This window comes from Humulus lupulus, chromosome 1 (genome assembly GCF_963169125.1).
Source record: "Humulus lupulus chromosome 1, drHumLupu1.1, whole genome shotgun sequence".
Taxonomy (NCBI): Eukaryota; Viridiplantae; Streptophyta; class Magnoliopsida; order Rosales; family Cannabaceae; genus Humulus; species Humulus lupulus.
In genome coordinates, this window is record NC_084793.1 from 8710882 (window position 1) to 8738499 (window position 27618).

Here is a 27618-nt window from a genome sequence, read left to right on the forward strand (position 1 = left end):
CTTAGGACTAACTTATTTTGAACATATAATCATATTTATATTCCACTGTGATTACGTCACTATAAATAAGATTAGCTATATGCTCGGGATTTAATAGAAGTTTATATTAAACAAATAATCATAAAAATAAAACATGCGAGCAAAGTGATTGACCAAGTCAAAAAATGATTTCTATTCTTTTATTGATAATAAAATGATATTACAAAGAATTTGGGTTTTAATTAGGGTATAAAACCCCAACACCTATGTACCCTCTCATCTACCCAAGACCATACATAGAAATGGTTCCTATCGTCCTCACATAATATTAATCTATCGGGTTTATGCTTTAGTAGCAAGGGAGACCACAAATCCGAGCTAAGGATGACTGTACCTCTCTCACCCGAGCTCGAGCTCGAGGCTTCATCGTTGGCCTCATTCCCCGATTGCGAACTCCTGCGACGCGAAGCTGGAGATGGATGCCTCGCATCTCTCCTCGGAGGAAGGTTACCGGTTGGGAGAGGTACGAGCTCCCACTGGTCATACTTTTTATTGGACCAGTCAGATGTGGATTGATTTGTCTCCAAGAGGTCGTATGCTCGAAGTTTGTCTTCGTGCAGGAGATAAGAGAGGGACCTCCTACCATAAGGGAGTTAGAGCAGAGCCTCCTTGTGCTCTCTCATTTCCTCGGTGGAAGTTGGCTTGAAGAATAAACACATTTTAACTAAGCACGAGCCTAAACAAAATTTGAGCACCAAAAAGAAAAGAAGTTTGAGACACTTACGAATTCTCTTGAACGAATAGTACCGAGATGGAGCTAGGCCATCTGTCCAGAAGAAGGCCTTCTTGAAGTCTGGTGGATGATTGGGTAGATCCCTGAAGATCTTCGTCTCTTTGGGATAGCTCGAAAGGTAATAAAAGATGTCCCTTCCCCGAGCTCGGGAGGGATTGCTTTTCAGACAAAAGAGATATAAGATCTCTTCTGGTGAAGGTCCTTCCCACTTTAACTCGTGGTAAAGCGACCTCAGGGCAGACAGAACCCTGTAAGAATTGGTATTGAGCTGGAAGGGAGCCAGCCCAACAAAATCCAAGAAGCCTTCAAAAAAGGACTTCAAAGGCAGAAGAGCTCTCGCTTCATGTGGTCCTGGCTCCAAGCTGCATACCTCAGCTTACTGTCAGGATTCCCATCTCTCGAAGCGTGGCAACTTCGCTCGTGGAAGGTCGGAGCTCGGCACCTATGCGAGCCCGACAGTCCTATGCCGTGAAAGGCCAGAATGTCAGTTATCTGTCTTAGCGATGTGACCGAGCTCCAATAGTGCTCGGCCTCAAGGAATTCCCTCCTCGGCTGCGAGGTAGAAGGTTCCCCCATCAGCGAGAATCGAAGATCTCCCGGCTTGAATGCGACTGTCACTTTAAGCGTGGGGTCGAGAGGAATCGGTCTAGGCTCGGTGTCTGAATCTGCGTAGAGGGCGACCCTTAGTTTTTTCCTTTTTCCTTCCTCGACCTCGTCTATCTGACGTCGAAAATGATCCCGGATGTCCTCTTGCTCACACCTCAATTTGTGCTCCCGGATCAAGCGCTAGTTCTGGGTGAAAGAAGATTCTGGGCTCGGAGTTACGGGTGAATAAGGAATCGCGAGCTTAGACCCCCACCACTTTCCTGAGTTTTTCCGCATCTAACAAGAAAGAAAAAGGGTGAGGGCTAAGCGAACAGGAAATAATGAGATAAATAGAAGACCTAAGCTCGAATGATCGAGGCTACAAGGCAAGCTCGACCCAAAGGATGAGGCCAATCTCAAAGCGTGTAGTCCACCGAAAGAAAAGAAGGTGGACATGTTATTGGAAATCCCGATATATCAAGGAAAAAAGGTGGCGGTTATTCAAAAAATGATATTTTTGGGAATCGTGCATTCTTAAAAAAAAAAAAACTCTGATTTTGTACCCAATATCTTGGTGTGCAAGATATGTCCTCCGAAATTCAAAAACCCAAAGAAAGAGCCATATTTGGGTCTTTTGCAGATAAACTGGGTTTGGTACCGATAATGCTAGAACCTGAATCTATTGGTTATCAGCCAAAACGTTCTAATATATTAAACTAATGAATGGACCAACAATATCCTAGTGCTAAAGTGCAACAGAAGCATAAACGTGCATGCAAAGATATAGTATGAATGCGGAAATAAGGGGTTAAGAACAGATACTTACACAATGAAGCTAGCGGGTACTGAGAAATCGAAGACCGAAGGAGTGGATGCAAAAACGATCTCATGGAGTCGAACAAGCCAGCGTTGCTTTGTCTTCTCGGCTTGGAGAACATGCAAGAAATGGGCAAGGAGGTTTTTGTTTTTTTTTTCTCTCTGAAAAATCGAATGTGAAAGTAAAATGGGGACGGCGAATAGAGTCCTATTTATAAGCCCGTGGAAATGTGAAAGGTCGGATTAATCTGGGCCATTGGCCAGATTCCGTATCAGATCAAATGGCCAGGGACTTGTGAGTTGATAGTACCATAAAGAATGGCAGGCAGATAGACGTGGGCAGGTTTTCAAGGTACTCAAGTACTTTGAGTGATCAATACCCGTTCGATGCGTGTCCATACTCGAGTATATTTGATGGTACGGTTCCCAAAGGAAGTAGTTCAAAAGTTTCCTTCTCATAGGATTCGAACTAATACTTTTGAGGGGGCAAACTGTTACACCCAGGTTTTGAGACCAGAAATTATGACCTCGAAAGCTGGACTCGTCAAGTATGAGCTCGAGATATATGAAATACATGTTTATGGTCCAGTTGTAAAACCTCCGAAGAAAGATGGCAATCTCGAAGACATGTAACCTCGAGATTCTTTCTAGGCTCGAAAGGGCATAGCATCGGGGCACATCCGTTATCAAGTGTCTTCGAATCGAGTAGTCCGAGCTTAAAAGGTACAGGCTCGAATGTGACAGCCTCGATAGAATTTATCTGCTCCGAGCATGTCCTGGAATAAGAGGGCCAGTTCGTAACAAGTTCGTAAGCCTTGGCTGACACGATGCTAGTTGCTGACCTCAGAGATTCGATGAGTCATCTGACGTAACGCATTCTGTATGTTTAAATATATTTATTGTTGTAACATCCCAACATTAAAGGGATATTAACAAGTTTGTTATCCGTTTCTGGGTCTTCAAGGGACGTTTCATTGTATATAGGAGTTACAACATTTAATGTAATTACTTGAATTTATATGCAGAGTATCTTCTCGACATATGGGGAATGAACTTTGTAACCTCTCTATAAATAGAGAGGTAATGATCACTTGTAAGGGGACATATCTTTAGATATCTTGAGAGAAAACTCTAGGTAATTCATTTCTGAAGGATTTCCAGAAAACTCCAAGTCTTAATAACAGAGACTCGTGGACTAGGCAGATTCAACTGCTGAACCACGTAAAAACCTTGTTGTTCCACCATATTATTTCATTTGCACCATAGCTCATATTGTTTAATTGCTCTACGTTTTAAGTTGACGAAAAACGACGTCAACAAATTTAATTAAACTTAAACTTATTATTATATTAAACATATAATATACAATCTTTTGTTGTCACTGTCAAATTCAAAAACTAGAACAAACATAAACTTACACAAAAATAAATAAATAAATTAATTAAATTATGATATTTTTGAGATATTTTATGATAATTTAAATAATTAAACCATATTTATTTAAAAAAAGCAAATGCATACATATCATTTTTTATCTTATAAATTTGTATGATAGTCTATTTTTATTAAGTGATTGAAACTATTTTTCTTCATCAAATTCTCTAAAGGACATTGCGAGATACATTAGAAACTAAAAATATACTATGAATTTTTCTATTCTTATTTATTTCTATTATTAATTTCTTTTTAAATATTATTGTAATTTATATATATGTCATATAGCTATGTAAAAATATATCTATGTCAACGTTGAGTTTATTTATATAAATATTTATATATACTATAGAATATAATTTATTCTATTATATATATATATATATTTAAAAAAAACAGTAAACAAATTTTTATTAAAATTATAGATAATATTTACAACTTTAAAACTAATCAAAGGTGTATTGTATTTAGTGAGATTCACACAATTATAATTATAATAATTTATATATATTTGACAAACAATTATATATATACTAGATATACAAGCAAAGTGCAATATGCACATTTGCTTAGTTTTATTTATATAATTTATTAATTATTTTTATTAAATTTATATTAATGTCATATAAATTTTGAAATAAATATCATATTTTAATTAAATAATTTATTTATTTTTGTTTAAGTTTATGTTTGTTCTATTTTTTGAATTTGGGAGTGACAACAAGAGATTATATATTATATATTTAATGTAATATTAAATATTATATGTGGATTTTAAATATAAGTTTCTTGCTAGATTTAAAAAAAACAATTTGTTGCTAATTCACAGTAAATTATATTATATGTTTAATATGATATTATTCTAATAAGTGAGTTTAAGTTTAATTGAAATTTATTTAAGTTATAAAACGTATGATTTTATTATTTTTAAATAATTATCATTGTAAAATATCTTAAAAATATCATATTTTAATTTGTTTAATTATTTATTATTTTTAAATAATTATCATTGTAAAATATCTCAAAAATATCATATTTTAATTTTTTAATTATTTATTTTATTTTATTTAAGTTTAAGTATTTATATAAGAATATTTTGCTAAAGTTAACATTAAAAAAATAAAAAACCATTAAACTAAAAATTATCGTTATCTACACACTTATTATATAGAAAATATATAAATGAAGTTTGTGGTGACTAACTTCATTATTATATAGTCACTTTAAAAGTATAATTATAAAAATAAATTAAAAGTCATGAAAATTTTCAACCATGAAATATTTTAAGGACAATATACATATTATGATTTTTTTTAATATTTTCACTTTTAGTCTCAAATTATGCTGAAACAAAAAAAGGAAAATTTTGTGGAGATTGAATACATATTCTCTGTAGACTTTATTTGTTTTCACTCTATTTTTTTTTAGTTGAATTGAAAATAAAATAAAAAAATTATTTATAATTTCTAAATAATCTTTTTCCACTTTGTATTTTTCATATAAAATTTATATGTTTACGTAAAAGTATCTAAACTTTGATTAATAATTTCCAAAATTTTATTACGTATAAATTTAAGTGGATGCAAATAGGTTTTCTCATAAGTAGTAATGTATTTCGAAAATTGAAGATATTTAAAGATATGCTATTTCAAAAGTATATATACATAGGGAATTCTCCTACAGGGGCTTCACTTTAAGCTCTACTGGTATGACTCTCAGTGTTCTCGACTCATGAACAGTTTTCGACGTGAATTTTTTTTATGACTGTGTATATTGTAACTATTTAGAGCATCCTGCAAATTTTCAGAAAATTTCGAATAGTTTACGATATCGAAAACTAAGTTCAAACATATTGTTGCACTCGTAAGTATTTTTTTTTATGCGCGTGGAAAGCAACATGTTTGAACATAATTTTCGGTACTGTAAACTATTCGGAATTTTCTGAAAATTTGCAGGATGTTCTAAATAGCTATAATATACACGGTCATTAAAAAAATTGCGCTGAAAACTATTCACGGGTCGAGAAACACTGAGAGTCCCACCAGTAGGACTTAAAGTGAAGCTCCTATAGAAGAATTGTCATATATATATATATATTTGTCAAGTTGAAGATTTTTGGTTTAGTAGCCATGGAAGTGGGCTAATTTAAAAAGCAACAACAAAAATTCTAAATTATGGTGAGCTTACCTATACCACCTCCACCATGGTATTTGCAGGCCATGTGCTAATGAACCCATTAGTTCATTATAAAAGATACATTATCAAAGGCCATTGTTTAAAGTATACATCCCTAGATCTTTTTCATCATTATGTATACATAAATATTATTTATAAATAAAAGAATTTCGTATATTCTTCCTAGAATAAACCCTAAACCCTGTACAGTAATAATAACAATAATATGCCCATTTTGATTTAAGATGCGGCTGCTAAGTTAGTTAGAACTACTTTTAATGTTATTCTATTATTGTAACTAAAGTGATAGTGGAAAACTTGGAGTACAATGAAACGGTAATTCAAATATTGTCAATTTCACTATATATATATATATATTTATCTGTCACAAAATCTTATTAGAAAGCTCACTTACTTAATTATCTCACGACTGGGGTCCAATACCACAAGTAAGTGACATACCGCTATTGGTGTAATCCAATATCAGGTCCTACTTATTTGAATTTAATAAGAATTATAGAATATCAATAATTAATCATAGAGTGTCACTTCATGTGGTGTTGGGCATCTTAAGGTAACAAATAACAACACTCACATATATTACTCAATCAGTAAACAAATTCAGTCAAATTTTATCTCAACCTAGAGTTCCACACCTCAAAGCAGCACAAAGAATAAGTGTAAGATGATGTAGAAAAATGCATAAAAAGATAATTATAATGAAATATTTATAAACAAACTAAGTGATCTTTCAATTCAACTACTACCACTTACCATTTTATAAGTAAAGCCATGCCTTATAATTTTTGTTGAAAAAGGATAATTTCAATAAAAATAGCTAGTTTCTTTGAAAGCTTTGGTATCTCTAATTACAATCATGTAAAACCCTTGATGCTTCTAATCAACAATATTTTGTAATATGTTTGCTTAAATTTGTTTATTCTATGTTTTCTTCTCTCACTTGTAGCTTTCTAATTTTTGATAAATTTTGAAGATCATCTATGATGATTATTTAAAAGATTTGATGAATTTCGATGATTATTGATTTTGTTTTTTTAATAAATTTATACTACTATCAAATTCCATTGAAAAAACAGATAATTTTTAAAAAAAAAAAAAATCTAAGTTGGTATAGAACATCTTGTTTTAGTAGACAATATCCTAGTTTTGTGATCATGAATAGTGAAATACCTCTCAAACTCATTATTGGTTTTTATTTGCTAACCTATGTAGTGAGATTAGGTTGTGGTAGAACATAATTAGCCCTACTTAAAATGATTACCTGGCTCTGTCGCTGCTTTTACTTTCTCTTTTAATTTTTATGGCCACAAATAATTCAAACTCCTTCAACGTGTGGATGAAATAATTATGTGTCGCACAAAGAGTTTAAGTGTGACAAAAGATGATATATATATATAGCTGAGAATAAACTAATGAGAAATCTATTATTGACTTTTGGCAAGTCCTCATTAGTTGGTTGAAGTTTTGCTTGATGGATATATAATGGAAACTTTGTTAAAACTGTCTATAGTAGGATTTGGAATATATATATAAAAAAAAAATGGTTGGGAGACACAAATCCTTGATTTTTATGAACATAGTACTTTCGTTAAGATCTATTTCAATGATGAACTTAAAGAAGTAGGGTCGAGGTTAGCATAGGTGGGCAAAACTTGTACCTAAGACTTTAAGTCAAAAAAAAAATTTCTAAATTTTTGAAAAATATTTTTTTTACAAAAGACCCCTAGTTTAAAAAAATATCATTTTATATATAATTATTATAAAAATGGATAATTGCAGCATAAGTACCCAATATTTAGATTTTGTATGCAGAATAGACCCAATGTTTATTTTTAGTGGCAAAAGTACCAAAAGTCAGTAAAACTGTAATTCCGTCAGTCTCCTCCGTTAGGCAGACACGTGTCACATTTTTATTGGTCCAAATCATAATTATTTTTAAAATATTATTGAGTTGGACCAATCACGAAGTGACACGTGTTGGTCCAGTCATCACGAAACGGAACCTAACGGAGGAGGCTGACGGAATTACAGTTTTACTGACTTTGGGTATTTTTGCCACTAAAAATAAACATTGGGTCTATGCCGCGTACAAAACTCAAACATTGGGTACTTATACCACAAATATCCCTTATAAAAACATTAAATTTTGTTTGCCCATTGGCCAACACCTGTACACTTTTGGTGTTGCCACCATCACCAAAACCCCTACGCAAGGCATAACTCAATTTGATATCGTTTGGGTAACCGACGTTGCTATTCTATAACAACTATTTTATACCTGTCAAGTTTTTTCTAGTAGTGAATGATGTTGACCAATGTCTATTTAGGGCATGTTTGGTATGCCGTATAAGGAGGTTGCATTGTATTAAATAAGTAGAATTTTATATTTGGAATGAATTTTGTATTGTATTAATTTATACAATCACAAATTTTAATACAATAGCAACAATATTATTAAATACACAAGAAATGGTATGTGTTAGCTTGTATTGTAAATGTTACACCCAAATTTCGACACCGTCATAAATGAGCCTCGAAATATAGACTCGTAAGGCGTAAACTTGAAAATAATAAGCAGTAGCTGGACACTTGTATAAATTTGTATGATTCTTGACTTGTTCTTGTTGGCAATCGAGCACAAGTTCAGAAGGTTCGAGCTTAAGCATCAAGCTCGAAAGAACGAATCTTCTCCGATGCATATGGGTGTATTCGAGCTTTAGTTGCAAGCTCGAAGACGTTGGTCTCCGAAGATTTGGCTAGATGAAATCATTGGCTAAAGAGGAGGCTGACTAGAATAACGAGCTCGAAGTGTTGGTCGATCTAGAAAGCGTGTAAATCATGCATTCCAGGTCAGCAACACGCTTTGCACACGACAACTGTTAGGAGATCCCTATTCCTTAGGGATTTGTTGTTAGTTGATATTAAATCTCAATTATCATAAGATATTATGTAATTAATGCATTTATTTGTATTTATTTCAAATTTGAATTGTAACTTCCCGAAATAAGGGAAAGATATTCTATCAACCAGGTCTATAAATAACCTGGGGAATTCATTTGTAACGACGCACAAAATTGTATTGATAATACTCTGTTGAATTGCTTTAAAAAAAGCTTTGAGAGAGTATCTTGAATCAATAATATTTATTCGTGCACTAGGTAGATTTCAAATGCTGAACCACGTAAAAATCCTACTGTTATTTCCTTATTTCTTAAATCATTATTTAGTGCTCTTTTGATTTAAGTTGACGAAAAATGGTGTCAACAATAATATTTTTTAATTTAAATTGTATTGTGGTATGGTCTAGGGCTAGGGTCTGGGGTCGGGGATCGGATTCGTGGCCGGGGTCGAGGTGAAGGTCTAGGTTTGGGGCCGGATCCAGGGCTGGGGCAGGGTCCAGGTCCGGGGTCTGGTGTCGGGTTCAGGGTCTTGGGCCAGGTCTGGGTCCGAGTCCAGAATTCGGGGCCGGGTGTATTATTACTGTAGTATTAATATATTTTATTATAACTTTAATATTAATTAATACAACATTTTAACACAAGTGAATACCAAACACAATGTTGAATAAAAATAATATTATATAATACAATACGACGAACCAAACATGCTCTTACAATCTTAATCTTTGCCAAATTCAAATCAAAGACACAATCATCAAAAGAATGCTCATAATAATCTTAAGTTTGATCAAAATTTGTATCTATTTCCGTCTTCTTCCAAAACAAATGAAAACAACATACTGAGAAATAACAAAAACCTATTACTAAGTCAAAAAATAACTGATTTGAAGACGGAACGACAAATGAAAGAAATGCAAGGCTGAACCTAGACATGGGCGGACCAGGTTTGTGCCTAAGGCTCTAAATAAAAATGTCCTATTTTTTAAAAAATGCTATTTTTTCTATACAAAAAGGCTCCATAATTTTACAAAAATACCATTTTATATATAAATATTGTAAAAATACCAAAACAATTTCTTAGGCCCCTAATGCTCACGGGCCGGCCCTGAAGAAATGATAAGGCGTAAAACGACAAAGGACAAGACGATCCACGTGAAGAGAATAAGTAGTCCCATGCTCCAAGATGAATACTTTCACAGTTGATTATTCTCCAATAATACTATGTTTTCCATTATTTAGACTTTTGTCTATTTTGAGTCGCTATGTTAACAAAGTGGTATCATAAATAATGTTAAGAAAATAATTTTTCTATATTTTTAGTTAAGAGGAATAATTTTCTACTACTTTTTGTTCTTTTTTTCTTTTTTTAAAAAAGACCAGAGCTAAAATAGTTAGTCTCAAATTTCAACAGATATTCACGTGGTTAACCGAAAATTGCCCTACAAAGTTTGTGGCTATGGGCCAAAATGTAACTTACATGTACAAAGGGAAAGGTACATGAGAATTGGGGCCAGCCCAATAGGAGAAAAGATAAATGGGCCCAGCCCAGGTTGACACAACAGTAAGCACACTAAACAAATCAATTTTTTTTGCAAGAAAATTATAATAATAAATATAGAATTATTATTCAAGAATGAATGCGTGTGGTTGATGCATCCAGTTCTTACTGTAGTAGTCCAAATATTGATCATACATAGTTTTTAGTTTACATGTAATTGATAATATATGTTCAATTAAGTGTTTCGACAGGTTACATAACCAGCTACTTTAATATATTCAATTATATTTTATTCATTTTATTCTATTTCAAAACTATTAATTTCTTAAATGTTCTACATATAGATCTATTTTGTTTGCATAAAAATTTAAAATTATTTTTTAATTATTATCTTGAATATAATTATAATAGTGATGATTATGATGTGCTTTCTAAAAAGGCAAACAATTTATAAACTAAAAAAAATAAAAAAATTTAAACCAAGTGATATATGTAGATTGGTTGATAAAAAATAAAAAAAAAACAAGAATTATGAAAATTTTAGATTCCAACTTGTCTTTTTCATAAAAAAATTATTTGATATTTGTGTGAATTTTAACTCCCAAAACATTCAATAACAACAAGGTAACCAATTACCTTGAAAAATAGTCAATATTTTGAATTAAGTGTTTCAGTAGTGTATGTAATTATAGACTAAGATAACCAGCTACATTAATATATTCAATTCTATTCTATTCTAGTGTCATCTTCTTCTATTTCAAAACTATTAATTTCCTAAATGTTCTACATAGATCTATTTTGTTTGCATAAAAATTCGAAATTATTTTTTAATTATTATCTTGAATATAATGATAATAGTGATGATCATGATGTGCTTTCTAAAAAGACAAACAATTTATAAACTAAAAAAATTTTAAAAAAAATATTTAAACCAACTGATATATGTAGATTGGTTGATAAAAAATAGACAAAAAACAAGAACTATGAAAATTTTAGGGCCTGTTTGACATTGTTTTCTGTTTTTTGTTTTCAAAATTTTGTTATCAGAAATGAGAACAGAAAACTATTTTTGTAGTTTTCAAAAAACAAGAGGTATTTGGTTAATGTTTTTTAAAAACAATTTTTTTAGTTTTATTTTTTCAAAATCTTAAATAAAAAATTAACAAATATATTTACAAAGAGAAAAATATTTTAAAAATTTGTAATAAATAATGAGATAAAATAATTTGAAAGAAAAAATGATGAAAAATAAGAAGTGAGAAAGTTAGGAAAGAAAATTTGAGAACAATAGAAAACAATTTTTTGTTGTTTTCAAAATTTTCTGTTTTTTGTAATTTTGTTTTTAAAAATTGTTTTCTGAAAACAATGTCAAACACTCTAACTTGTTTTCAAAAAACAGTTTTTAGTTTTTAAAAACAAAAAACAGTTTTTTTAGTTAAGGTGCCAAACACCGTCTTAGATTCTAACTTGTCTTTTCCATAAAAAAAATCATTTGATATTTGTGTGAATTTTAACTGCCAAAACATTCAGTAACAACAAAGTAACCAGTTACCTTGAAAAACAGTCAATATTTTCAATTAAGTGTTTCAGTAGTGTATGTGATTACAGACTAAGGTAACCAGCTACCTTAATATATTAAATTATATTCTATTGGCATCTTCTTCTATTTCAAAACTATTAATTTCCTAAATGTTCTACATAAATCTATTTTGTTTGCATAAAATTTTGAAATTATTTTTAACTATTATCTTGAATATAATAATAATAGTGATGATCATGATGTGCTTTCTAAAAACACAAACAATCTATAAACTAAAAAATTAAAAAAATTATTTAAACCTACTGATATATGTACATTGATTGATAAAAAATAGACAAAAAACAAGAACTATGAAAATTTTAGGGTCTGATTGATTCGTGATTAGAAAACTGTATTTTTGAAAAGTGAGATTCTGAAATGAAAATTTGAATTTAGTGACTAAAAACATGTTTCTGAAAATGTGATTGGTTCAATGTCAGGAAACTGTTTTTGAGTTTTAAAAAACTGAATTTGTGATTGGTATTAAATTTGAAAATATAACAGAAACTGAATTCGTGATTGGTTCAGCTGAATCTGAATATTATTTTTATTTTTATATTTTATATACATAGGTTGTATAATATTAAATTTTGATTTATCTCCAAATTTAATTAAGTAAAATTTAATTATATTGATAAATTAAAATTTAATAATAGTGCATTGATTAAATTCATAACAATATTGCATTGTCGTTAATTTTGATTTTTTTTCTAAATTAAAGTTACATATTTTTAATTAACTAAACATTATTGTTATAACTAAGCCACATTTGTCCAGCAATGTCATCTCTAATATTTTCCATCTAAGCCATATAAGCTTGATTGAAATTAATCTGTGGTGCCTCAGAAATTCCTGCTTCATCTCCTTCTTGTTGGTTTTCTATTGTTGTATTAGATTGGCTTTCAGTTCCTTCAATATCTTCAACAGGTGTAGCATACTCTGAATATTGTCCAAACATTCTATCATTAATAGAATGCATTTTGATCCAGTTGTGGATAGCGCAACATGCTATTGATATTCGACGCTGCTTTCCAAGCAAGTATGGAGGCATTGACTTCAAAATGGAAAACCTGGCTTTAAGAAGTCCAAAACAACGTTCAATCACATTGCGCAATGATGAGTTCCTATAATTGAATAACTCCATCGCACCTCTAGGATGGTTCCCTCTTCCTCTAAAGCGACGCAAGTGATAACGTTCACCACGATATGGTGCTAGAAACCCAGGCATATTTGGATAGCCAGAATCAACAACATAGTATTTACCTATATTAAAATCACTTATTATGAACAAGGGAATGTGAAAGAAAATTATAATGCATCAAGACAAGTGTAATTTAAGACCTGGTGGTGGCATGGGAAAGTTATCGTCTTTTCTGATTGCATCAAGAAGCACTCGAGAGTCATTGGCTGTTCCTTCCCATCCAGCGTAGACATAAGTAAACATCATATTAAAGGAGCATGCAGCCATTACATTTTGTGTTACATCTACTTTTCTTCCTCTATATGCAAGTTGTTTTAGAGCTGGTGCAACTGCACTTACATGAGTACCATCAATTGCTCCAACACAATCCTACATAACAAATCAGATATATCATTACCAACTTCAATTAAATTGATATGAATTATAACAAATTTTTTATTAAAATTAATAAATAAAATTTACCTTAAACCATGGGAAATACTTCGAATTATTTTGAATTTCTGCTTGCACAGTATTAAAGTGAAGAGGCCTTATTACTTCATTTCCTAAATAACACAATGCATCTAGCAGTCTGCCAAACTGACGACAAACAGTTTCTACCGAATGTTGATATCTTTCGGCCACAGTCCTAACTCGTTGGTTGTGTGTTACTATCCATAGAAACATGACAGCAGCTTCTTCAACACTAATTACCTTGTCATGTTCTATGACTTCCATTTCAACTAATCGACGACATAAAGATCTAAAAGTATTAACGTCCATTCTAATTGTGTAAAACAATCTATCAGGATGTCCATTTAGCAGCTCAAGTAAATATTGACGTCCAGACATATTTGAAGTGCGTAGTGGTCGTCTAATCTGTTGAGATTTTTGCATCTCATGTATTCAATTATCCATGAGAACTTGACCAATTAATTCCTCGCTTGATGAAGACGAAGTATCACCAAATAATATTTCAAACTCCTCATCCGAATCATCCATCTTAGGTACCTAATTATGACAATAATAAAAGTTCAATCACGACAATAAACACCAAGTCAAGTTCATTACACATTATCTAAGAAAATGTAAACTTCATGGTTTGGTAGTTCATAACAGACAAAGTCATAATAAATAAACAATATTAAATCACTCCAACAATGAATCAAGATAAGCACGTCGACGCTCCTCATTCATTCTCATGAATATTCCACGCCATTCTGGGGTTGCTACAAACTCATGCAACGCTTTGAGGTATATTTTATTATCCAGATCTGGAATACTATCAAGAATGCTTTGACAATCTTCCACATTGTAAGAATTAGTGACTTTGCTGGTTTCCTCGCTAATTCTTTTTTCTCTCGATTCATAATACTTACGCATAGTCTCACTCCGTGTTAATGATGCCTCAGTCTTAGCAGAAATACTTTTTGCAAGTTCTCCCATCACTTGGTCGAAGGCAGAACTAGCCCCTTTGTTCTTTTTCTCTTTTGGTTTTGGTGCATCTGGTGGAGCAGAAGTAGCTCGACGACGTACACCAGTAACTTCTTCTTCCTCTCCATAATTATCACCGTCAAATTCAAGATCAATATCAACATGTGCTCCAGTGCCAACAAAATGACGCTCTTGTTGGCGTTCCTCAACTGAAGAAGGTGGAAGTTGAGTGGAGGCATAACTCATACCACCAGTGGCTGTTGTATTATTGAATATTTCTCCAAGCATCTCATAATGTTGCAATCCTTTTTTTCGAAATCTCTTCGCATTTGGATATTTCTACAAAAATCCAAAAACACACAACATTACTACATAATATGAATTTAGAATAATCAAGTAATCAACAACACAAGTATAGTATAAGTCTATTACCTTTAGATAAGTGTCACATACTTCATCACTTGCTGTAACAGTTTTTGTTTGAGTATCCCATCCCATACCAGTTTGTTCCAAAAGATGAGAAAATTCTCGATGTGCCTTTCTCAACCGATTGAATTTGGATTTCAATTGAGGCATTTTATATCTCTTTCCAAAAGAATTAAATATGTCATTTTCTATTTTTAGCCATCCTTTTTTGTCCAAGGTTGTTGTTTGTAATCCTTTTTTAGCCTCTTCATACAAAAGACCAATATAATGTGATTCAATAGCCTCAGGCCAAGAAGCATGATCGTCAATGTCTACATTCTTCGCATCCATCTAATCATAATTTTAACTATCACAATCTATTTCTTCATAAATAATGCTTCTTTTAAATTTATTAGCTCAAGTTTTCAAAATCAAACATTCAAATCAAAGAATTCCAAGATGTAAGAGTGAGAAAAAGAGCTCACCTCAGATGTTGCAAATTGAGAGCAAATGGGCTGTAATGGTGGTGTGGTCGGCTGCTACTTCAAACAAAAGATGATGAGTATTTAATCAGGGACTCAGAACTCAAAACAACTTTTCATTAAACAATTTTTCAGTAGCTTTTGAGTATTTAAACAACTTTTCACTACCACAATATAGAAATATTCCACACGATTCAATCAGTGACTCTGGCTAAGCCCATTTTTTAGGAATTTCTTCATGTGATGGAAAAATTTCAGCCATTAATACTTCATTAGGAAAACTGACAAGAAACCAAATTTCAAACTATTGAAAGGAAACTAATCAACATCCAATAGAGACTTTTATTAAACAGCCTACACTCAGAGTTTGTTAGCCAAGCAGACTTGCTTTATGGCTTTGGGCTGCCTTATAATTGGAAATGAGTCCCAGATGTTATATCATATAATCTAAACTATCTTTCTACTCACAAAAGCTTCTCACATTCTTCAAAGCATTTTAGACAACAAAGATTATTTTGAGTTCATGTATTATGTCATGCAATGTGAAAATTTTTTTGCAACAAAATACTTTATTATTACCCACCTATTCTAGCTGCTTTCCAAAAGAATCCCCGGAACCTGCCAAAAAGAAAAGTTGATAAGAACACAACAGGATTGAAATAATAATTCATAAGTTTACACCATATTACACAAAGAAAGAAATCAGAAAATTTGTTATTACTATCTGTTGAACATCTAACTCTGTCTGTATTTCTTGGTTTTCTTGTAAATCATTTTTCATGAAATGTCCAATGTAATAGAAGGGCTGTTAATTTTTAGAAGTTAGTGCAGAAGAATATTACCAGGAATAATGTGTTTAAAGAAGAAAGCAAAGGAACTAATGACAAGTATATATGAACATTTGTAACTGAACTTTATGCTTGGACTAATGATATGTGTATCACACTAAACCTACTATCTTTGGAAGACAAGACAGAAAAGCATCTTACTAGCTAGGTTCTCCTAAGAATCTGACCCCAATTCTAATACAAGAAAACCATGAGCTTGCAAAACAACATCTATTATTACTTACAAAAAAGGAAGAAAATAAATAGAAGATAAAAGAGACACTTGGGGTGCAAAATATAAATGACCTTTAAATAAATAAATAAATCACCATTTAATAAGCTCAAAATTAATCTTTAAACCACGTTGTAGACCCAATAACACCACATCAAACCCCCTATCCACACCAAAAAGTTTTTGGATACCTTTAATTGTAGCTAACTCACATATCAACAAAACTAAGGCCAGGCAGATTTGTAATTATTCAATAGTAGGAAAAGTAAGAAATTGAATCAATATTTAATGGAGGCAATCACTTTCAACTCTAGAATTAAGCATAATATCATTGCTTCTTCATCCAGACTTGTATATATCCACTGCACATAAACCTATAATAACCATAAACAAATACTCAAAACAGATTTATATATATATAAACTAATAATAACATTAAAACAAAAAAAAAATCAAAACTAATTAATACCTCTGTACTCTAGCAGTCCTATCCAAAACATACCCCGTGAAGATTATGCATGATCTAGTTCTAACACTGTAATAAGAATCAACCTGAAAAATTAATTTATCACTGATGCATTTTATAGTAAAAGCTCTACATTATTTACAGGTGTGTTCTATTTCATGAGGAGTTCAAAGAAAAACAACAATACATGAAGAGACCCAATACTAATACTAGTATTCCAAAGATAAACCTCACCTATGCAAAGAGGAACCTATCAAAAAATAATAAACGAAAGGGAATTAACTAGAATACAAAAAAGCATTCAAGTACTTGAAAACAACGTAAGCTTATTCAAATAGAAGAAATAACTATGTATAGCTTATTTAAAGTCAACTTATTATAACTATACACAGCAATAAAAACAAATTCATTAGCAATTTATTGGAACATGGAAAAATATGGAGATGAGAAGTCCACCTAACAATGATATAAGTGAAGCCATAAACTTAATGCCAGCACAAGTCTCTCACCAGCATAGTACTACAAGTCTCTCACCTTCACTGGTGAGAAGCTCATATGCATAATCAACATAGTACTACAATCTTTCAGCAGAAACATACAAGTCTCCCAACTATATAAAATGCACTAAATAATTATGAAGGTGAGTGCTTATATATATATAAATATATATATTAAAACACAAAATAAAATGAAACACAAGTTGCAACCATTTCTCATGCAAGTCAGTTAACACATACAAAGTGTTAAAGCATGATTAAATGGACAAGTCAGTCACTCGGCTTTGCTTCCTGATTAGCTATTGAGAACTTATTCACTTTCTGCATAGGAGATAAAGATATAACAATATTAACCACAATAATGGAAAGAAAAAAACATATTAGAGCAGATCCACTATATGTATATGTGTATATATAAATCATTTCCAAATTTCAATTACTATTCAGTTACTTTTTCATCATTCTCAATTCAAAATCATTGTGAAAAACTCATCTTGGGATTCAATCAGAACTAATAGATGAAGCTTGATTACAAGTTCATCGGCAATACATTAAAGGGCAATAAAGGAATTTCATTAACATTGTTCACAATCTAACCCACTGATCAAAACTAATAATCTCTAAATTCTGGGTCCAATTTGTTTTGACTAAATCGGTTTATAGATCCACTAACCCAACCCCAACTCGATCGAATTGCAGAATTGAAGAAAATAGAAATTACCTTTCCAAGAATGCAGCCTGCTGAGCACCAGAAGAAGCAGAATAATACAGTGGAATTCAACAATAGAGTTTTTCACAATCGAGGAAGACGAAGAGTAGCGAGAGGCCTTCACAGTCAAACATCTCCAAAGCTTCTGGGTATCACCGTTGGGTGGGACACATCAAGACAAGGAAGACAATGAAAGAAAGAAATCCATGGGTTTAGTTTTCGGAAAGACAGAAAACGTGAAATTATCGTTTTCCACTTTTTAGACAAATAATTAGGATCATGATCGGGATTTTGTTTTCAAAAAGAACAAACCAATCACTTATTTTGTGGGCCCATTACTTTTTTAGTTTTTGAATTTATAAAATTGGATTCAAATAACAAATCAATCAGCCCCTTAGATTCTAACTTGTCTTTTCAATAAAAAAAATCATTTAATATTGATGTGAATTTTAATTGCCAAAACATTCAGTAACAACAAAGTAACCAGTTACCTTGAAAAACAGTCAATATTTTCAATTAAGTGTTTCAGTAGGGTATGTGATTACAGACTAAGGTAATCAGTTACCTTCCCCAGTTACAACCAACTAACTCTTGAAAATTTTGCCAAATTTTGCAGGTATGGACAATACTACTTCTTTGGTTCAATTTGGAGGCAAGTGGAATGAAAAAAAAATGAGTACAAAGGGAACACAATGACTGAGATATTGATTCTACCAAATTGTTATCTTGACAACTTAGTGAATTTGATAAAAGATGAGATAAAGGAAACAAGAGCAACTATTGAAGTTTATTATCAAGTAGCCAAAGGAACACAACCAATGAAGGTTGAAACACACAATTCAATATTGTTCTACATGGAAATAAAGAAAAAAGTTGCTGCAAAAATAACAGACTTACCATTGTGTGTCACTATAGTTCTAGAATTAATCAATGAAAATAACCTTCTTCTACTAGCAAATCAGAAATTTACAGCAGAAGAAATGGAGGTGGGGGCATTATTAATGCAAGCAAACAAAGCTTCCATCAATTAAAAAATATTAACTTGATATTTTAACAAGCAGAAAAAGCAAAAGACATAGCTTGATATTTTTTTTTTGGTAAGAAAGTCAGTGTATTGCAGAAAACCCAAGGATACAAAGGATGAATAGCTCCTCAGAGCAAAGTTACATTTTCAAACAACTTATGAAACCAAACTAAATCAACAGCTTTAACCCCAACTAAACCTAAATAAAAAATCCTATGATAAACAATCTTTTTAGTCAAGTATATTGTATACTGAACAGACCAAACTAAACCCTCCCAATAAGCTAAATTTCTAACTTTCCAAATATGATAAACAAGGCTAGCTAGTATAGACCAATACACTAATTTCTTGAACCTACTCAACTTGCTTCTTTTGATCCACTTGAAAATGCCTTCTTCTGAACAGTGACGAGTCTTAAGTGACAACCATTTCAGAATGGGATGAATACAATGGGCACTAAACCAACATTCAAAGAACAGATGATTATGAGATTCTTTCTTCAAACCACAAATGGAACAGAAAAGATCGATACCCAAACCAAACTTTTGGAGCCGATCTTTGGTTTTCAATCTCCTTAACAAATACAGCCACATGAAAAATCTATGCTTAGGAACAATACCCCTGTGCCAAATTGCATCATAGCAGAATCTGGTTTGCTGATTATGATTTAGAACTTTATAAAGAGCAGCAATAGAGAAGGAGGGTTGTTCGAAACTGTTCTTGGACAAGAGGCTTTTTATGTGGTCTTTCACTCTCACCACCTGACGCTAGTACCAGCTACTATCATTTGTAGCCGAGTACTCCCACCACTCAAGACCCCTGAGGTAAACAACATGGACCCATTTCACCCAAAGACTCTCTTTATTCATGGAAATATGCCAGACATGCTTCCCCATAGCAGCTAAGTTCCATAAGAATATATCCTTCACACCCAAACCTCCATCAATCCTCCTCTTACACACTATACCCCAGGCTGCAGAACTAGGGCCAAAGAACTTAGCAGACCCATGCCACATAAAATTTCAACAGATTTGAACAATTTTCTCAAGTAGAGCCTTTGGGAGGATCATAACTTGAGCCCAGTAAATCTGAATAGACAACAACACAGCATTCACAAGAGTCAATCTACCTGCAAGAGACAAGTGTCGAGAACTCCAAATTCGAATTCTATGCAACATCTTCTCAGCCAAAACAGAGCATTCAGCCATACTGAGGCGCTTAAAGCATATTGGAATTCCAAGGTAACGAAAGGGGAGCTGACTTTTACTGAACCCTGAAGCAAGGTGAATACGTTTCACATCCTCTTCTGGCATACCATGACAATAAAAGGCCGATTTGTTCACATTCGCTTGCAAACCAGAAGACACTGAAAACCACTTAAAGCCTTGAAGCAGGCGCAAGATTGAAATGATATCACCTCTACAGAACAGAATGATATTGTCCGCGAAACACAAATGAGTAAGTTTAAGCTCTGTACATCTGTGGTGGAAATGAAAATCGTGCTTACAAGCAACTTTAGCTAATATGCGAGATAAATATTCCATACAAATGACAAAAAGAAGAGGAGACAGAGGGTCTCCCTGTCTTAACCCACGTTTGGCCTCAAAAAAACCATGGATGGAGCCACCTAATAACAAAGAGTAACGAGGAGTGCGCACACACGTCATAATCAGACTAACAAATTTAACAGGGAAATTCAGGGCCAGTAACATTTCCTCTAAAAAATCTCAGTCAACCGTATCATACGCTTTCCGCAAATCCACTTTAACACATGCAACTAGGATGCTTAGTCTTCCTACCATAATGACGAACTAAATCCTGAAAAATCATGATATTATGAGCAATTAACCTCCCATGTATGAAACCTCCCTGATTCTGAGCTATTAATTCAAGCAAAATACACCTCAAACGCTCACCAATCAACTTAGCAGCTGCCTTATACAAAACATTACAACAAGAGATAGGCCAAAAGTCACTAACAGATGCAGGACATTGAGTTTTAGGAATAAGAGTGATAGTAGTGTTGTTGATCTCCTGGAGCATATGACCCGAGTGAAGGAAAGATAGAACTTCCCTACTAACTTCCTCCCCAACAACTTCCCAATTAGTCTTATAGAAACCACTCCCATAACCATCCGGCCCCATTGCTTTATGATTCGGAATGGAAAATATAACGCTTTTAACATCTTCATAGGTAAAGTCAAGAAGAAGATTTTGCTGCTGCTCTGAAGAAACTAAAGGACCCATATTAACTATAGTTTGAGACACCTTCCTCCTGCTATCCAAATGAGAACCCAACAACTCCTGATAAAAAGATAGAAAAGCTTCTGAGACTCCTTCTTTAGAATCTACCCATTGACCATGCATATCCTGCACGGCATAAACAGAATTGATTGATCTCCTTTGCTTTAAGCTTTGATGAAACAAACTAGTATTATCATCACCCTCATTGAGCCAACTGATTTTAGCTTTTTGCTTCAAAAAGGCCAAATAATTATCCTGACACTTTCTATAACTGGCCCGGGTAACAACCTCTTTATTAATTAGTCTTATGTTCAAAGGGTCCAATTGAAGAGCTCCTTGAATATCAAGCATATGAAGCTTGGTACGTAATAGTTGCGCTGGGAGATCCCCAAAATGCTCACGATTCAAATCCTTAAAAATTTGTTTTAAACACTTCAGATTTTGAACAACTTGAAACATAGGAGTGCCTGAAACCATCTGACTCCAGCTATTAGTAACTCTTTCCTGATAACTAGGAGCAGTACTCCACATATCAAAATAACGAAAAGATTTTTTTTCCGCCCGTCACCTCTTGAAAAACAGATAACAGAATCGGACTATGATCAAAATCTCCTTCAGGCAAAAAGGCAGGTTCAGTTGTGGGATAAGAGGACACCCAATCAGAATTCGCCAACACTCTATCCAACTTAGCATAAACTCTATCATCCCCGCTTTGCTTATTATTCCAAATGTAAAAAGTTCCAGAACATTTAATGTCTCTAACCTCACAAAACTCCAAGCAAGCTTTGAAATCCGAGCCCAATTTATGACCTCTCACAGAAATTCTTTCATCACCATTTAAATTAGCATTAAAATCTCCCATCATCACCCAAGCTCCAGTTATATTCCCTTTATAATTACTCAAGTAGTCCCATAATTTCCTTCTCTCAATAGAGCTATTGAAAGCATACACAAAGGTGATATGAAAACCAGTACTCTGTTTTGGCTGCAGAAAGCAGTGAATGCATTGAGCTGTGCAATCCAAAACAGAAAGAACAAAAGATTCATGCCTCTAAGCTAAGACTATTCTGCCCCCAAAATGAGTAGCTAAGTTAGAAGTAATGCATCACCCCTGAAATAATGACATATACATATGACCCAGTCGAGGACCCTTAAGTTTAGTCTCCAGAAAACAAACCAGGCCAAACTATTTATTGTTAAGGAAAAACTTAACCTCTTGTTGTTTTTGCAACTTATTCAACCCCCTCACATTCCAGCAAAGAATTCTATCCATGAAAATCCGGAGGAACTCCCCCTCCCACTATATTAGTACTCAAATCACACAGAATTTGACCAAACTTGATATCCTCCACATTATCTTTCAACAGTTCAAAAGGATTTCCAACCTTAACAGACAGGTCTTGCAGTGTAGTAACCTGGCTAATTTTAGACACTGGCTGAAACCCATCAGGTGCTATATTAGTCTTCACCTGAGCAATAACAGAGTTCTGTTTATCATTAGAATTCTGACCAACTAATCCCCCATGCTCAGGAGGTGGAACTAGTGACTTAGCCTGCCACACAGATGTAGTTTTCTCCGGAATTTTAGATTGCTTATGCTTACGACCCTCCAAATCTTCATGACCCATACCTTTACATAAGGAGCACACTGATGGTTTCCATTCATAATTGTTGACGCCGCATTTCATCAACTTAAAATGTAGAGCACGTAAACAGTAAAAACTATGGCCAAAAAGGATAATACAATAAAACAATGAGAGTTTTTTACGTGGTTCAACAGTTAACTCTGCCTAGTCCACGAGTCCTTTTTATTAAGACTTAGGAAATTTATGGAAATTCTTCAAGAATGAATTCTCAAGAGATTCTCTCAAGATCACAAAATTTTGGTCCTTTACAAAGGTACATGATCTCTCTATTTATAGAGGAGATCTCAGAATACAATCCCACACGTTTCGGGAAGTTATTCTGTACATTAATAAATTTAATGACTTTAAAGTTTGTAACTCCTATATACAAGGAAACGTCCCCTGAAGACCAGGGGGCGTATAACCGACTAGTTAATATCCCTTTATTGTAGGGAAGTTACAACAATAAATATCTCTTGAATGCATAGACTGCGTCTCCTCAGGTGACCTATTAAGTCGTTCGAGATCAGGAATCAGCATCATGCCAGTCTAGGTCTCTGAATAAATTACGAGTTGCATTATTTTCCCCAAGACCAGCTCGGAGTGGGTAAATATCACCGAAGCCACCTTATTTCGAGCTCACACCTATGCCAAGCTCGGACCTCTTGATCCGAGGCCACCTGACAATGGACGTCCTCCGATGTTCTGTCTTTCGAGCTTATAAGGACTTCGAGGCTACCCATCTTCAAGGTTGCCACATGCTTTGAAGATTTGGCGTCTAGATTACGAACATGTATTTTAGCTATCGCAAGCTTACACCTGACGAATCCAGCTTTCGAGGTCACAACCTCAAGTCTCGAAATCTGGGTGTAACATTTTGCCCCCTCAAAAGTATTAGTTCGAATCCTATGAGAAGGAAACTTTTGAACTACTTCCTTCAGGAACCGCATCGTCACACATACTCGAGTATGGACACGCGTCAGTTGAGTATTGCTTATTCAAGGTACTTAAGTACCTTGGAAACCTGCCCACGATCGTTCGCCTGCCACCTTTACAGTACCATCATATCACTTATCCCTGACCGTCGGATTTGGCACGGAATCTGGCCAATGGCCTAGATTGGTTCGACTTTCAACATATCCATGGGCCTATAAATAAGCTTCCAGTCGTCTTCTTCATTTTTCCCTTACATTCGAATTTTTTTTAGAGAGAAAATACCAGAGACATTCTTGTCCGATTCTTGCATGTTCTCCAAGCCGAGAAGACAAAACATGGTTGGACTTTTTGAATCGATGAGATCGTACTTGCAACCGCTCATTCAGTCATCCATTTCTCTGTTCCCACCGATTACATTGTGTAAGTATCTGATCTTGGCTTTATATATTTTTCCTCTTTTACGTGTGTTTCTGCCTCCACTGCATCTTAGTCATTGGAACTGTGCTGGTTCATTCTTTAGTTTAATGCACTAGGATGCTTTGATCGATAAATATTAGGCTTAGTTTTCCACATTACTAGTTCTAAATCCAGTTCATATGTAGGAAGACCCAAATATGGTTTTTTTTTTTTCTGGGTTTTCAAATTTCGGAAGACGTATCTTGCACACCAAGATATTGGGTACAAAATCTGGGTTTCAAAAATGCGCGATTCCCAAGAATACCACTTTTGAATAACCGCCACCTTTTTTTCCTGATATTTCGGGATTTTCAAAAATTAAATCCACTTTCCTCCCTCTTTCGTGAAATACATGTCATGACACTAATCGGGTCCCCATGATCGAGCTCATCTCGTATCCAAGCATCTTCGATCTTGAACCACTGAGGTCGTTATTCTCGATTCCTTGCATGCATGGCCCTCACCATTTTTTCTTTCTTGCTAAATGTCACATAATATGGAAAGACGGTGGGGGTCGTTGCTTGCCATCCCGTATTCACCAAACACTCCGAGCCTGGAGTCGTTGTTTACCCGGAACCAGCGTCTGATTCGCGAACACGAGCTAGCTTGTGAACAAGAAGAAACCCGAGATCACTTCCAACGTCAGATGTACGAGGTCGAAGAAGGGAAAAGGAAAAGACTAAGGGTCTCCCTTCATCCAGATCCTGATACCGAGCCTAGACCGATTCCCCCTGACCCTAAGCTTAAAGTGACAGTCGCGTACAAGCCGGGAGATCTTCGATTCTAACTGATGGGGGAACCCTCCACTTCGCAGCCGAGGAGGGAATTCTTTGAGGCCGAACACTACTGGAGCTCGGTCACGTCGCTGGGACAGATATCTGATATTCTGGCCCTTCATGGCTTAGGGTTGTCGGGCTCGCTTAGGTGCCGAGCTCAGACTGCCCACGAGCGGAGCTGCCGTGCTCCGAGGGATGGAAACCCTGATAGCAAACTGCGGTATGCGGCTAGGAGCTAGGAGCACATGAAGGCAGGAGCTATCCTTCCCTTGAAGTCCTTCTTTAAAGGCTTCTTGGACTATGTTGGGCTGGCTCCCTTCCAACTCAATACCAACTCTTATAGGGTTCTGTCGGCCCTAAGGTCGCTTTACCACAAGCTGAAGTGGGAAGGGCCATCACTTGTAGAGATCATATATCTCTTTTGTTTGAAAAGTAATCCCTCCCGAGCTCGGGGAGGAGAAGGCTTCTACTATCTCTCGAGCTATCCCAAGGAGAAGAAGATGTTCGAGGATCTTTCTAATCATCCTCCTGACTTCAAGAAGGCCTTCTTCTGGACAGATGGCCTAGCCCCGTCTCGATACTACTCGTTCAGACGGATTCGTAAGTACCTCAACCTCCTTCTTTTCTGTGCTCGAACTCTGTTTTTAGGCCCGTACTTAGATGAAATGCATTTGATTTTCCAGCCAACTATCATCACCCTGCTCCCACTGATGAGATGAAGGAGCATAGGGAGATTCTGTTCCAACTCCCTTACGGCAGGAGATCCCTCTCCTACCTCCTGCACGAAGACATGCTCCGGGCATGTGGGCTCTTAGGGGAAGATCAGTTTACATCAGATTGGTCCAATAAGAAATACACCCAATGGGAGCTCGTTCCTTTACCAACCGGCAACCTCCCCCCGAGAAGAGATGCGAGGCCCCCATCTCTAGCCCGCCATAGGAGTCCACAATCGGGGAATGAGGCCAACGATGAGGCCTCGAGCTCGGGCTCCGATGAGCAAGGTACAATCATCCTTAGCTCGAATATGTGGTCTCCCTCACTGCTAAAACACAAACTTGATAGGTTAGTATTATGTAAGGATGATAGGGATCATTTCTATGTATGGTCTTGGGTAGATGACAGGGTACATAGGTTTGATAGCTGGCTCGGGAAATACGACACCATGTATAGCTTGAATGAGGTGTGGGATGGAGTAGCCGTTCAGTATGGCGCTAATGACTATAGGGACCTTTTGAGATTGACTTCCACCTATAGGGAAGGTACTCTCTCAGCCTCCTCTGAAGATAGAGGGATTTCCTGGTCACCGAGCACGAGCTTGGGGGAGAGTTCCAGTTAGGTTTTTCTTTACTTGTTCTTTATTCTTTGTTTGTTAGCGCCATGCTAAATCTTAATTGCAATTGTGCAGGTGCCATTGATTCTGACCTTGATGTCGTGCTCGCTAATGGCGAGGGGGCTCAAAAGAGTAGGCGCCCGAGAGGCTCGCGGAGGTTGAACCGACCCTCCAAAGTCCTCAAGCGCACTGAGAAGACTCCACCAGCTCCGACTACAGCGAGCACCGCTAAGGACCCAACTGCCCAGGTCGACGCATTCATCTCGACCGCTTCTTCCGCGCTTCCCCCGGTCACAGTCCACCCAGTACTCTGCCCACCCCCGAAGAAGCCCTCAACTTCCAAGTCACATATGTTGTCGATCCGACCTCATGTTGATGAGTTCGCGATTGACAATGCTGCTGGTGCCCATGGGGCTATACTTGGTTCGGACATCTTGTCTCGGGTGGGTCAGAGTCTTGGTGGTTTCGACGCTGAGCATTGGGAGAGAGCCTATGAGGTCGATTCCCCATACCGCAAATGGCCATGGGGAGGTCATCATAGTCAGCTCGGATGGTGGAGCTCGAGGAATCGTGGCGAATCGCTGGCACTTATCACACTTCTTTACGTACTCAAAAGAATCTGACTTGATGGTAAGCCAGAAATAACCTTGGCGTATGATTTTCTTGGACAAGCTATGCCCCCCAGTATGGTCTCCACAGAACCCTTCGTGAATTTCTTCAATGATTTTCTTGGCTTCGGGTGGAGTCACACACCGAAGTAATGGCATGGAATATCCTCGTCTATACAGCCTTCCATCCATAATGGTGTAACGGGGGATTTGATACATCAACTTTCGAGCCTGGTTCCGATCTTTTGGAAGGACGCCGGTCTCGAGATATTCGACTATTGGAGTCATCCAGGTAGGCTCAGAATCGATCATACACACGTCTTCCTGCTCGGGCTCGTTAATACTAGGTGCCGAGAGATGTTCAATTGGTACGATGTTCATCTCGTCACTCTCAGTAGAGGTAGCGAGCCTGGTCAGGGCATCCGCATTCGATTTCTGCTCTCGCGGGACCTGTTCGATCATGTAAAACTCGAAATGTTCCAATGCTGACCTTGCTTTTTCTAAGTAAGCTGCTATTTTTGTACCACGAGCCTGGTATTCTCCCAAAATTTGGTTAACCACCAGCTGGGAGTCGTTGTAACAATGTATTGCTTTAGCATTGAGCTCC

At 35.2% G+C, this 27618-nt stretch overlaps 4 protein-coding genes across 4 annotated transcripts; all 4 read right to left on the reverse strand.

Annotated features, from left to right (window-relative positions):
- Window positions 1–12582: 12582 nt before the first annotated feature.
- Window positions 12583–13962, reverse strand: LOC133832083 (protein ALP1-like). Its single transcript, XM_062262493.1, has 4 exons — window positions 13885–13962; window positions 13444–13839; window positions 13122–13350; window positions 12583–13043 (listed from the first exon to the last, which is right to left on the reverse strand). Exons 1-4 carry the CDS (start codon window positions 13960–13962, stop codon window positions 12583–12585), a joined length of 1164 nt encoding a protein of 387 aa, XP_062118477.1.
- A 147-nt stretch (window positions 13963–14109) lies between these two features.
- Window positions 14110–15150, reverse strand: LOC133832159 (uncharacterized). Its single transcript, XM_062262555.1, has 2 exons — window positions 14827–15150; window positions 14110–14733 (listed from the first exon to the last, which is right to left on the reverse strand). The coding sequence occupies exons 1-2, from the start codon at window positions 15148–15150 to the stop codon at window positions 14110–14112; spliced, it is 948 nt and encodes a 315-aa protein (XP_062118539.1).
- Window positions 15151–15856: 706 nt separating this feature from the next.
- On the reverse strand, window positions 15857–20703 carry LOC133832223 (uncharacterized). Its single transcript, XM_062262615.1, has 6 exons — window positions 20166–20703; window positions 19811–20009; window positions 19656–19692; window positions 16994–17056; window positions 16810–16892; window positions 15857–15899 (listed from the first exon to the last, which is right to left on the reverse strand). The coding sequence occupies exons 1-6, from the start codon at window positions 20701–20703 to the stop codon at window positions 15857–15859; spliced, it is 963 nt and encodes a 320-aa protein (XP_062118599.1).
- A 97-nt stretch (window positions 20704–20800) lies between these two features.
- LOC133832289 (uncharacterized) lies at window positions 20801–21811 on the reverse strand. Its single transcript, XM_062262672.1, has one exon. It carries the CDS (start codon window positions 21809–21811, stop codon window positions 20801–20803), a length of 1011 nt encoding a protein of 336 aa, XP_062118656.1.
- Between the last annotated feature and the right edge of the window lie 5807 nt (window positions 21812–27618).